General features: G+C 58.2%; 1 protein-coding gene across 1 annotated transcript in view; it reads left to right on the top strand.

Annotated features, from left to right (window-relative positions):
• Positions 1–12,307, top strand: part of SGIP1 (SH3GL interacting endocytic adaptor 1) — a 61,436-nt gene that overhangs the window by 28,300 nt on the left and 20,829 nt on the right. Inside the window, exons 12-17 of the mRNA XM_058421715.1 lie at positions 1,352–1,437; positions 4,202–4,294; positions 5,154–5,228; positions 7,825–8,262; positions 10,683–10,804; positions 11,452–11,578. Coding sequence (XP_058277698.1) covers positions 1,352–1,437; positions 4,202–4,294; positions 5,154–5,228; positions 7,825–8,262; positions 10,683–10,804; positions 11,452–11,578 — 941 coding nt within the window. The remainder of the gene's footprint in view (positions 1–1,351; positions 1,438–4,201; positions 4,295–5,153; positions 5,229–7,824; positions 8,263–10,682; positions 10,805–11,451; positions 11,579–12,307) is intronic.

Below are 12,307 nucleotides of genomic sequence, written 5' to 3'. Positions count from 1 at the left end.
ATTGTTCCCTGGGACGGGGAGGAATGGGATTCCCGGAGCAGCTAGATGGGATATTGGGAAGGAATTGTTCCCTGGGACGGGGAGGAATGGGATTCCCAGAGCAGCTGTGGCTGTCCCTGGATCCCTGGCAGTGCCCAAGGCCAGGCTGGAGCAGCCTGGGACAGTGGGAGGTGTCCCTGCCCATGGCAGGGGTGGCACTGGGTGGGATTTGAGGTCTTTCCAACCAAAACCATTCCGGGATTTTGGCAGGACTGAGGGGCTGGTGGTGGTTGGGATGCTCGGTGTCCCTCCCCGCTCTCCACCAAGAGCTCCCCAAGGACATTCCCTGCTGGAGGCCACCTTGGGCTGATCCGTACAGAGCGCTGGCCGAGCTCGGGGGGGGATGGATCGATTTAGGACAGCAAAGATGCGAGTTTTTATGGAATAAAGCCAAATCTCACTGGGAATGTGCCCTGTGCAGCTCCGGGGTTCGACTCGAGGTGTGGTGGACCAGAGCACGGCCCCACATAAACTGAGGTCCAATTTGGGTGCAATACCTGAAGTTTCTGTTTAGATATTTCTAAATGATGTTTACATAGAGAGAAAAGCAGTCTGCCACTTTTTTTTTTTTTTTTTAAGTGCTAACATTTATTCCGATATAATTCTAAAAACACATCCTTCCTACCACCTCCAATTTTCCAGTTGGCAAAGTACTTCATTTCACATTTAGTGTTGCATTCAGTATCGAAACTTGGGTGGGAATCCTTATTCCTACCTCCAGAAAAGCCAAATAATACAAAAAAACGCAGGACACCCTTTGCATTTTGCACTTAGACTTTCTAGGTTTTCTTTTTTCCCCCCACAATTTTTCTCCGTAAGCAGAGATTCAACTCTTACTTAAATTTAAAAAACAAAAAACAAACAAACAAAAATCGTGCATTTCTCACGGTATTCCAGTAAAAGCTGAAGGATTCTAGGCTCCGAAATTCAACCTTCCACCCTCAGGGCCCATGACACGATGTGCAACGCTTTCTTGCCCTCTGCGTGAACGATCTCTGCCTCACCCAGCTCCCAGCCCCACGTCTGTGCACAGCCCTCTCCCACACACACGGCCCAGATCTCAAGTATTTAATTCTTTTAAATCCTTTTCCGCGAAGTTCTGACTAACCCCGGAGCAGCCCGGTGTCCAGTGGCACCGCCAGGCTGGCACTGCCGCCTCACCCCTCTCCTTTCCCTTTATTCCCATTGGAATCCCGGCCTGGGATTGTAAAAAAAAAAAACTCCTTAAAGGTGTTTGTGTTGGCCTCAAAGCCGGGGTGGGAACAGAACCCCGCGCCTCACGGGTTTGCTCTGTGCTCCTCTCGCCCCACAGCAAGAAACCCGGGGAGGACGCGGCGGCGCTGGCCCCGCTCTTCGGGCCCCCGCTGGAGTCGGCCTTCGAGGAGCACAAGTTGGAGGGTGAGTTTGGGGCCAGGGTGAGTTTGGGGACCCGGTGAGTTTTGGGGACCCGGTGAGTTTGGGGACACGGTGAGTTTGGGGTCAGGGTGAGTTTGGGGACACGGTGAGTTTGGGGACACGGTGAGTTTGGGGTCCTCATGAGTTTGGGGACACGGTGAGTTTTGGGGACCCGGTGAGTTTGGGGTCCTCATGAGTTTGGGGTCAGGGTGAGTTTTGGGGCCAGGGTGAGTTTGGGGTCCTGGTGAGTTTGGGGTCCTGGTGAGTTTGGGGTCCTGGTGAGTTTGGGGCCAGGGTGAGTTTGGGGTCCTGGTGAGTTTGGGGTCCTGGTGAGTTTGGGGTCCTGGTGAGTTTGGGGCCAGGGTGAGTTTGGGGACACGGTGAGTTTTGGGGACACGGTGAGTTTGGGGTCGTGGTGAGTTTGGGGACACGGTGAGTTTGGGGACACGGTGAGTTTGGGGCCAGGGTGAGTTTGGGGCCAGGGTGAGTTTGAGGCCAGGGTGAGTTTGGGGTCCTCATGAGTTTGGGGTCCTCATGAGTTTGGGGTCCTCATGAGTTTGGGGTCAGGGTGAGTTTTGGGGTCAGGGTGAGTTTGGGGTCAGGGTGAGTTTGGGGTCCTCATGAGTTTGGGGTCCTCATGAGTTTGGGGCCAGGGTGAGTTTGGGGTCCTCACGAGTTTGGGGTCGTGGTGAGTTTTGGGGTCGTGGTGAGTTTGGGGTCCTCGTGAGTTTGGGGTCGTGGTGAGTTTGGGAACAGGGTGTTTGAAACTGGAGCAAGGGAGTTTGGGGTCCTGGTGAGTTTGGGGCAGTGGCAAGGGAGTTTGGTCCCAGGGTGTTTGGGGCCGTGGTGAGTTTGGTGGGGGAGTGTTTGGGGTCATGGTGGATGAGTTTGGTGACCTGGTGAGTGAGTTTGGGGCCAGGGTTGGGTGAATTTGGGGACACAGTGAGTGAGTTTGGGGCTGGGGCAAGTGAGTTTGGGGACAGGATGAGTTTGGGGCCAGGGCTGGGTGAATTTTGGAGACATGGTGAGTGACTCTGGGGACCAGGTGAGTGATTTCGGGGACCTGGTGGCTTTGGGGCTGTGGTAGGTGACTTTGGGGACCTGGTGAGTGAGTTTGGGGCCGGGGCGAGTGAGTTTGGTGTCAGGGTGAGGTTGGGGACCTGGTGAGTGAGTTTGGGGACAGGACGAGTTTGGGGCTGTGGCACGTTCGCTTGGGGACATGATGACTTTGGGGCCGCAATGGGTGACTTTGGGGACCTGGTGGCTTTGGGGCTGTGTTAGGTGAGTTTGGGGCTGGAGCGAGTGAGTTTGGGGCCAGGGTGGGTGAATTTGGGGGCCTGGTGAGTGAGTTTGGGGCTGGGGCAAGTGAGTTTGGTGTCAGGGTAAGTTTGGAGACATGGCAAGTGAGGTTGGGGGCCTGGTGACTTTGGGGACCTGGCTAGTGATTTTGGGGACCTGGTGGCTTTGGGGCTGTGGTAGGTGACTTTGGGGACCTGGTGAGTGAGTTTGGAGACATGGCGAGTGAGTTTGGGGACAGGGTGACTTAGGGACATGGTGGCATCTCCTGGCAGGGACAGGGGCGCGCTCTCCAGCCCCGGCAGGGGTGGAGTCCCCGTCCCTGGCGGGATCTCAGGGCTGTGTGCGTGTGGCACTGGGGACACGCTCGGGGCTGGAGTTCACCGCTTTCCCAGGGCTTTCCCAAGCTGAGCAATTCCCCGATTCCCGCGTTCCCAGCCCTCCTGCTGCAGGAGGAAGGAGCCCAGGCTGGGGTTGAAGGACCGGTGGCCACGTTTTGGGCTGGGAGGAAACAGAGCAGGTGCTTAAGTCAATTAGTTAATTATGAGGTCTGGGAGAGATCCTGACGGGGAACAGCTCAAGAACAGCAAAACTCAGGGTTTTCCAATCAAACCATCACCCTGGAGCAGCGGGGGTTTAACTCCATCTGGGGTTCTGGAGGCGGCTGTTGGACAAACCGCCATTCCTAGGAAACGCCACCTCAAAAATGTCATTTTTTTCCCTCCTTTAACGCACTTTGCGTCCTTCCAAACCTGACTTTTCCCAAAGCTCAGGGGCCTTGCAAGACTCGTTTTCCCCAAAATCAACCCCACTCACACCCCGGAGCGAGCTGTTCCCAGAGATGTTTTTCCTTCTCTTCCTTGACCTCAGGGAGTGGCCACTGCCCTCGTAGCCTCGTTATGTCCTGTCATTAACCACTCCAATTAATTATTTTAATCAAAGCAACGTTTGCAAGCAGTCCTCTGCACAAAAAAAAAAAAACCCTCCAAGAAATCTAAATTATTTATAAAAATATCTCTTTTTTTCCCTCCTTTATTACCTGGGAATACAATTATCTTTTCATTTTAATACCTGATGCGTTGAATATTTGTTTTTTGTTGGGTTTTTTGGGGTTTTTTTTTTTTTTTGCATATCCTAAGATCCCAGCCCACTTTTGCCATCAGTGCAATGCTTTCCTTCCCATGACAAGCCTCCAAATCCATCCCTGGCATTGTTTTGTTTGTCAAGCAGCATAAGCGTCAAACTAATTGTGCGCCCTGCTTCAAAATCAGACAGGGTTTTAATTATCCACCGTGACAGAACCCCCTGTCTTTAATTAATGAGGTTTCTGTCACTGTCTGGGCCCTCTTTTCCCAGGGCCTCGGTGTCTCGTTTGTGTGTTTGGGCGATTCGAAGGAAATTTTGGGGATTTTTGGGAATATTTTGGGTTTTCGTTGCTTTCAAACGTTTCTTTTTGATTTTTTTTTTTCAGCTGCTCTGGACCAGCCTGAGGTGTGGGGCTCGGTCCAGCCCACCAACACAAACGTAGAGTCCCCAAAACTTCCAAGACCTTTTCCAACTGGAAGTAAGTGACCACAAAAACGAATTGACGTATCCAGAGATCAGGTCAAAGCTCCGAGTTTTCCTCATCCAGGCCGTGCAATTCCATAATATTTTAAATTAAAGGGGGCTTTGGGTTTTGTTTTTTTTTTTTCCCCTTTGTTCCACTTGTGTTTACAGCACTGTGGGGCAGAGGAGGGAGTGGGATTGATGAGGGATGGGATGGATCCCGACCCTGCACGTTCATGCCCCGCTCACTCGGCTGGAAAAGCTGGAAGCGCCGGTTTTTCCAGGATAACATCGGGAAGAGCAGCACAGCCCCAATCCCTGATTTTGGTGCGGCTTTCCCGTGCCCGGGGCAGCCGCGGGACCATTTCCTTTGCAGAAATGCCCCCGTAAAGCGCTGCTGGTTAATTAGCCGCTGTTAATTAGCCAGCAGCGTTCCCGATGCCGGCTTCGCGCCCCGGATCCAGGTGGGGATGGGCACGGGAGGAAGGCGGAGGCAGCTCCGCGCCTCAGAGAATCCAGGTTTAATTAAAATGCTGATTTAGGGGCTTGAAATGAGGAGCGCAGGCTGAGATGTAAAAAACCGGGGGGGGGGGGGGGGAATTCCATCAAACCCAACAAAAATCGCACTTCCCACTGCCAGAGGGAGCAGGGACGGATGGGATATGGGGAAGGAATCCCTCCCCGTGAGGGTGGGGAGGGATGGGATGAAATTCCCGGAGAATCGTGGCCGCTCCATCCCTGGAAGTGTCCGAGGCCGGGCCTGGACGGGGGCTTGGAGCTCATCCCCGATTTACGCCCCTTTTCCCGGCGATGCTGTCGGATATTCCAGGGGGGTTCCCGGCTGATTTTTCCCTCTCCTCTGTGCTCTGTTTCAGCCCCTCCGCCGCTCCCCCCGAAGAACATCCCGGCCACGCCGCCGCGCACCGGCTCCCCCCTGCCCCCGGCCATCGGTAACGGCACCGCCCTGGGGGGACACGGCGGGGGGACAGGGGGGGGACAGGGGCCATCCCCAGCTCCAGGGGGGACACGGGCCATCCCCAGCTCCAGGGGGGACACGGGCCATCCCCAGCTCCGGGGGGGACACGGGCCATCCCCAGCTCCAGGGGGGACACGGGCCATCCCCAGCTCCCGGGGGGGACAGGGGCCATCCCCAGCTCCCGGGGGGGACAGGGGCCATCCCCAGCTCCGGGGGGGACACGGGCCATCCCCAGCTCCAGGGTGGCTCTGGGGGTGGGACAGGAGTCATCCCCACCTCTGGGGGTGGGACAGGTCCCATTCTCACCTCTGGAGGGGACAGGTCCCATCCCAGCTCTGGGGTGGCACTGGGAAGGATGGGACAAGTCCTACCCTCAGCTCTGGGGTGGCATTGAGGGGACAGGTCCCATTCCCAGATCTAGGGGGGACAGATCCCATCCCAGCTCTGGGGTGGCATTGAGGGGAAGGGTCCCAGCCTGAGCTCTGGGGTAGCTCTGGGGGTGGGGGACATGTCTCATTCCCAGATCTGGGGGTGGGACATGTCTCATTCCCAGTTCTTGGTGGGGGACAGGTCCCATTCCCAGCTCTGGTGGGGACAGGTCCCATTCCCAGCTCTGGTGGAGAACAGGTCCCATCCCAGCCCTGGGGGTGGGGACAGGTCCCATTTCCAGCTCTGGTGGAGAACAGGTCCCATTCCCAGATCTGGGGGTGGGGACAGGTCCCATTCCCAGCTCTGGTGGAGAACAGGTCCCATTCCCAGCTCTGGGGGTGGAACAGGTCCCATTCCCAGCCCTGGGGGTGGGGACAGGTCCCATTCCAGCCCTGGGGTGGCACTGGGGGTGTCACATCCCCGTGGTTGCATTTTGGACACGGATTTGGTCCCTGTGCATCCTCGTCCCTTGGCATTCAGAGAGTTCCTGGGCTGGGTTGGGAGGAACCCCCGTCCTATCCAGTTCCCTGTCCGTGTGCAGGGACAGCTCCCACTGTCCCAGGCTGCTCCCAGCCCTCTCCAGCCTGGCCTTGGCACTGCCAGGGATCCAGGGGCAGCCACAGCTTTGTGGTGTTTCGGTGGATGCTGCGGTAGGAGCGGCACAAAGGTATTTTTGGCTCCCAAGCCCATCTCACCCTGCTGAAATTAATGTTCTTTACGCTGTCCCCGCCTTGGGATCAGTCACTCTGGGAATGCAGTGTGGGGTTAGCCTCAACATCCCGCCGACAGCTGGGGTTTATTCCCAGTTCCAGAGCCCTGCTCCTGCCTGGCTGAGGAAATAACAGAGTGTGTGCCCGAGGCAGGGAGCTGCTCCCGCATTCCCTGCCCCCCAAATTCCCTCTGCAAGGTGGGAAAAGCCCTGCTGGTAGTGCAGCCCAGGGCAGGAAAATGGTGCTGGGAATGAAGGAGAACCCCAGGACAGGGCTGGAAAGGTGCTGGGTGCAGCCAGAGGACAACAGGTGATTCCAAGCATATAATTCATGGTGCTGGCTGGTGGGAAAGCAGGATTTGAGCAGGGAACGCAGTGCCTTTGGAGAGGGCACTGCAGGGGGACACAGAGCCCCTCAGGATGAACCCCCTTTGCCACAACGACCTTTGCTGTGTCCATCGCCATCTCATCTGTGCTGCCACATCCCGATTTCCCTGTTTGTGGGAGCAGCCAGCGCGTCCGTGTCCACCCATCGATCCATTCCCAGCAGCAAATCCCGGATCGTGTGCTGGGCCGTGCCTTGTGTATCTGTGAAGCGAGAGGCTGGGCTCTGGTTTTGTCTGGCGTAGCAAATTCCTCTTCTGTCCCCCCCACCCCAAACGTGGGACCGTGGATGGATCCCCAAAACAGAGCAGTGGGGACGGGGTGATGCTGCCACGGGGATCCCAGAGGGCACTGAGCGCTGGGGTGGCCCTGGCCTGGATGCGAAATGCTTGGCTGATGGATCTGGGGTGGTTCTGGGGTCGTGTGGGAATGTTGGTGTGTGGTGGCTCGGTGAGCAAAGCCCTCGAACCCCGATGTGTGCCCTCGAACCCCGATCCGTGCCCTCGAACCCCGATGTGTGCCCTCGAACCCCGATCTGTGCCCTCAAATCCCGACCTGTCCCTGCTTGTGGCTGGAATCCACACCCCGTGTGCATCCTGTGCTGCATGCCCAGGCTCCAGCAGCATGTCTAAATATATATATATATATTTATACCTGAGTGTTTATAAATATATATATATGGAGAGAGATTGGGCCGTGCCAGAGTGCTGAGCGCACACCTTTGGTGCCTGCTGATAACCCAGAGTCGCTGATGAGGGCGTGATGTGGTTCAGAGGACGAAAAAAGGCTGTAAATTCGGGGGGAGTTTGGGATTCTTGGCTGTGAGCGCTGGCTCGTGGTGCATGCTCGCTCCTCCCGCCTCTGGATCCCGCGGGATTCATTCCATGTCGCACCCCGGCTGTGCTGGAAAACGCTCTCGCCCATGAATTATATAAATACAACTCAGACGAGGTGATTTTTAGAGCTTCTCCCGTAGAAGTAGAGCCCGTAGAGAGTAGCGCAGCCCTCGCTTAATGCTCGGTGTAAAATAAACCTCCTCTGACCACAGGAGGGGACCAGGCAGCAGCAGAGCCCAAACGGGACAAACTCCCGTCCATCAATGACTTGGACAGCATTTTCGGCCCCGTGCCGTCCCCCAAATCTGCTGCTGCCACCGCGGAAGACAAGTGGGTCAATTTTTCCGATCAATCCCCGGAAAACGCTCCTCCGGAGTTGTCACCTCGGGAAAAAGCTCCTCCGTCCCCGCCGGCGGCCGCGGGCAGCCCGGCCGAGCATCCCCGCCCGCTGCCCTCGCCGCTGCAGCTGGAAGACGCTCCCAAGAAGCTTTCCGAGCAGCCCCACCTTAAGGATGATTCCGCCGAGCCCGTCGCCTCTCCCAAAGATTTCGGGCCGGGTCAGAGAGCCACCCCGCCGCCCCCTCCGCCGCCCACCTACCGCGCGGTGGTCTCGTCCCCCGGACCGGGCGCCAGCACGGGAAGCACCAGCGGTACGTGCTGTGAGCTCGGGTCGTGCTTCGGTGTGGCCGTGGTGACCCTCTCGGTGACATCCCGCCCTGGCTGTGCCCCACCCGGCCGCGCTTCCAGCCTGCGTCCCGCGCCTCCCGTGTGCTTCCCTGCGCTCCCGCGGCCGTGAGAGGCTCGCCCGAGCCGCCCTTCCCACTCCGAAACCGGGCACGGGGTTGTTGTTGCTGGTTGTTGTTGGTGTTGTTGTGGCTGCGGTTGTGTCCTCCGCGGGAATAGGAATGGTCTGAGTCAGCCTCAGATCCAGGGTTGGGGGGTTTTTGGTTGTGTTTTTTTGTTGTTAATCGCGTCCTCCCATCCCGGTAACTCACGGCGCAGGATGGTGCTTGGTCCTTCCCGGCTCTGCGTGTGGATGCTCAGCTGCGTCCCAGATGTGTTCCTCTCCCGCGGGAGAAGCTGCTGGCCCTGGCTGCCTTCAGCTGCTTAATTATTAATGTTCATTAGGGCCAGCGAGCCGGCGGAGGCTCAGTTCACTCACAGCCTCAGCCCCTGAGCTCCCGCCCTGCTCCCACCGGAGCTGATTGTTGCGGGAATCCCCCCACGGAGCCTTGGGGAACCCCCACACCGGTGTTGGGGTGGGTGTGCAGCCCCCACAGCTCCGTGTCCCACCCCTGTCACCCTCGTGTCACTGCCTGGGGGCTCTGTCCCCTCGGGTCCCCCGAGTGTGGCTCCTGCTGCAAGTGTGGCTTTGCTTCAGTGCTGGTGGCTTTTCCGTGCTGGCTCGGGGTGAGGGTGGGGGCCCCGTGGGGGCTGCAGTGTCCAGCTGGAGCTGGAACTTCTCCAGGAGCTTCCAGGAGCAGGAAACGCTGGAATTCACCCTGCACTGCTCTCCAGCCCATTCCCAGCTGAGGAACGGAGAGGGGATGGATGGAGAATCCCATCTCCATCACGGCACGGAGAAGTGCCAGGGGCTCCCCACGCGGGGATGGACGGTCCCAGAAGATCCACATCCCTCCTCCAGGAATTGCCTCCTGTCTCAGTCCGGATTGCTTTGCACCCCCGCTGCAGCAAAGCTGGGGAACCAAAGTGCGGGCACAGCCCCACAGAAATGGCGCAGAACCTCCAAAAGCTGCCCGGGGGGCTGCGGCACAGATCCAGCGCCCGTCCCACCCCTCCCAGCTTCGCAAGGCTCGTTTTTGGGTGCTGCGGAGCAGAGCCGCCCCGGGATCTCCTCCTGCCTTCAGATCCCGCGGGTGTCACCCAGGCAGGGCGGGGTTGGAAGGGATCTCAAAGCTCGTCTTTGCTCCAACCCCCTTCCACCACCCCACGCTGCTCCGAGCCCAGCATTCCAGCAGATTTCTGACTCCACGCTGGTTTCCACGTGCTGTCAGCTGCTGCTGTAGGAAATACCCGTTCCCTGGATGGAAGCCACCGTCTGCCCGGGCTTTGGCGTCCTGGTGGCCACAGAAGCCTCCCTGCAAGGCTCCATCCTGTGCCACTCGCTCCTGCAGGTTTTTTTTCCCACAATATTTCCCATTTTGGCAGGCTTTTAGTGGGATAAGGAAGGGAAAATTCAAACCTTGGTTCCCAAGTTAGGCTTTGAAATAAAAGTGGCTCGAATTTTGGAGTTGTGCAAAGGAATGACTGGAATTTACTGCCTTTAAGCCAGGCCCTCTCTTGTCTGAGCCTGCTCTCCTTCACCTCTTCTCGTTTCTGCAAATCCAGCTCTGATCTTTGCTTAGTCTGAGCTATCACCCAAAAAACTTAGGAAATCGTTCTCTTGTGAGTGGGAAAATGATGAAGTTATCATCCCATCACTCTGAGCCAAGCACGGAGCTGCTGAGCTCCGTGGAAGTTGGTGACAAACACCGGGAATGAGGTCTGAGTTCCCTCCCATTCCTGCCGCCCTTCCTGTCCTGCACAGCTCCGGTTATTGCTGGACTTCTCCTGGAAGGAATTCCTGTGTGTGGAGCGAAGCAGGCTCCTTGGATCTCCCCTGAAGCACCTGTTGGAATTCCCATTTGGTGACAGAAATCCCCCTTTGCTGTTCCCAGGGCTCCCGTGTGAGCCCCGGGCTCCGCACCCCTTCTTTGGGAGACTCTTCCAGAGGGCTGGGAGCCGTGTCACGCTCCCAGCAAATCCCAGACCCTTCCTCCTCCACCCTTTTCCCCGTGATGAGGATCCCTAATTCCCGGCTGTGCCATCCCCGGAGCTGTGGGTTCATCCGTCACCCCATTCCTGCTGCCCGTATATTTTTGGGGAAAGCTGCGAGACTCCTCTGACAACGATTCTGCCGAGCGAACCGGGCATCGAGCAGCCGCCTCCAGGAATCCACGGAATGTTCCAGGCACATCTGCTGGGCCGTGCCCTGACCAGGGTGGGCTGTGGGGTGGGTCGGCAGCGGGGCCAGAGCCCGCGGGACACTCACGGCTCCCGTTTGTTGCAGGCTCCTCGTCCCCGGCTCGCCCCGGAACGCCGCTGGCCACGTGCGGCACGCCGCCGCCGCCGCCGCCCCGGCCCCCGTCCCGGCCCAAGCTGCCCCCCGGGAAACCCCCCGTCAGCGACGTGGTACGTGGGGACGGGCTGGTGGCGGGCGGCATTCCCGGTCTGGAACGGGGCTAGGGATGGGAGCGCTCACCGGGCCGGGCCGGGCTTTTCTGGGGGTGAATTCCCGGTGGGAAGGGCTGTGCCCACCTCTGCTCTGCCAGCGCGGTGATGCCGGCCGTGGGTCCGCAGGCACGGGAAGGGCAGGGAACGGGCTGGGGTGGGAATGTGCCCCTGGGAAGGGCGTGGGGCAGAGCAGCCCCAGCTGTCCTGTGTGCCCCCCCCCCAGGCTGCTTCAGGTGAGGTGTGAGGGGTTCGGGGGTGATGATGAGGGGATGGAATGACCCCCAGAGGATCCCCAGGGGCCTGCGGAGCTGGGCACCGCTCCCTTCCCGATGCCCAGCCCATTCCACGCCCCCTGGAGCTCCCATCCTGGGTGTGGAAGGGTGGGAATTTCAACACCCACCCCCGCGCCACGGCGGGGATGATGTCTTCACCCAGCTCCGAGTTAAAATGCCGTTGGTGCTAGAGCACCTCAAGTCCTTCCCGTTTCTTTCCTCTGGGACACCAGCAGAGCAATCGGGCGTGTCCAGGCAAAACTTTATTTGTTTGATGCGAACGTTTCTGCGCGGATTTCCTTTAACTTTGTGTTATTTTATGTTTCTCTCCAGTCCAGGCCTTTTAGCCCTCCCATCCACTCCTCCAGCCCTCCTCCGATAGCACCTTTAGCCCGTGCTGAAAGTACTTCTTCCATCTCTTCCACCAACTCCCTGAGCGCAGCCACCACTCCCACCGTCGGTAAACACGCACAGCGCTGCTGTTCTTTCACCTTCCCTACGTCCTCGAATAATTCCCGAGGCCTTTCCGTTCGCTAGGGCGTTCTTTGGGCTCGGGTTCGTTAGTTTCGGTTGGGGTTTTAAATGCTAAAAGGGGTTTGAGGGCGGTGATGGATCACAAGGGTGATGCTGCGAGGGAGGTTTTCTCCAAATGTTGTGGGAGATGGATGTTCGGTGGAAGTCGAGGGAATTAGAATACAAAATGTGGTTCTGGGCTGTAAATTGGGGCAAAATAAGCTTTTTTTCGCAGGGGTTGCTTGTGCCTGGAGGGGAGTGGGGCTGGAAGCCAGACCCTGGGGTCCGGGAATATTAAATCTCTTGGAATGCCTTGAATTCACCCTTGCCCCTGAAGCAGTAGCAGGAAAAGGGGTGTTGGAAAAGGCTCTTCCCAGCCACGGGGCGCGTCCTAGAGCAGAACCAAACGCTGCAGTTTCCTTTCGGAGGAGTGTCCCGAAAGAAAAATGGGGTTTGCCAAAACCCCGGGGCTGAGACCAGGAACGGGAATCGAGTCTGGCTGGCAGCTCCCCGCTCCAGGCGCTGGGTCCCCCCACGCCTCCCTCCTCCGTCCCCTCCTGTCCCCTCCTGCCCCCTCTGTCCCCGCTGCCGGCACTCCCCCCTCCATCCCTGCCAGCTCCTCGCTTCCTGCAGCTCCATCTCCTCCCTCCTTCGTCTTTTCTTCCCAACCCTCTGG

This window comes from Hirundo rustica, chromosome 9 (genome assembly GCF_015227805.2).
Source record: "Hirundo rustica isolate bHirRus1 chromosome 9, bHirRus1.pri.v3, whole genome shotgun sequence".
NCBI classification, from domain to species: Eukaryota; Metazoa; Chordata; class Aves; order Passeriformes; family Hirundinidae; genus Hirundo; species Hirundo rustica.
This window is presented reverse-complemented; position numbering and strand designations above follow the sequence as displayed.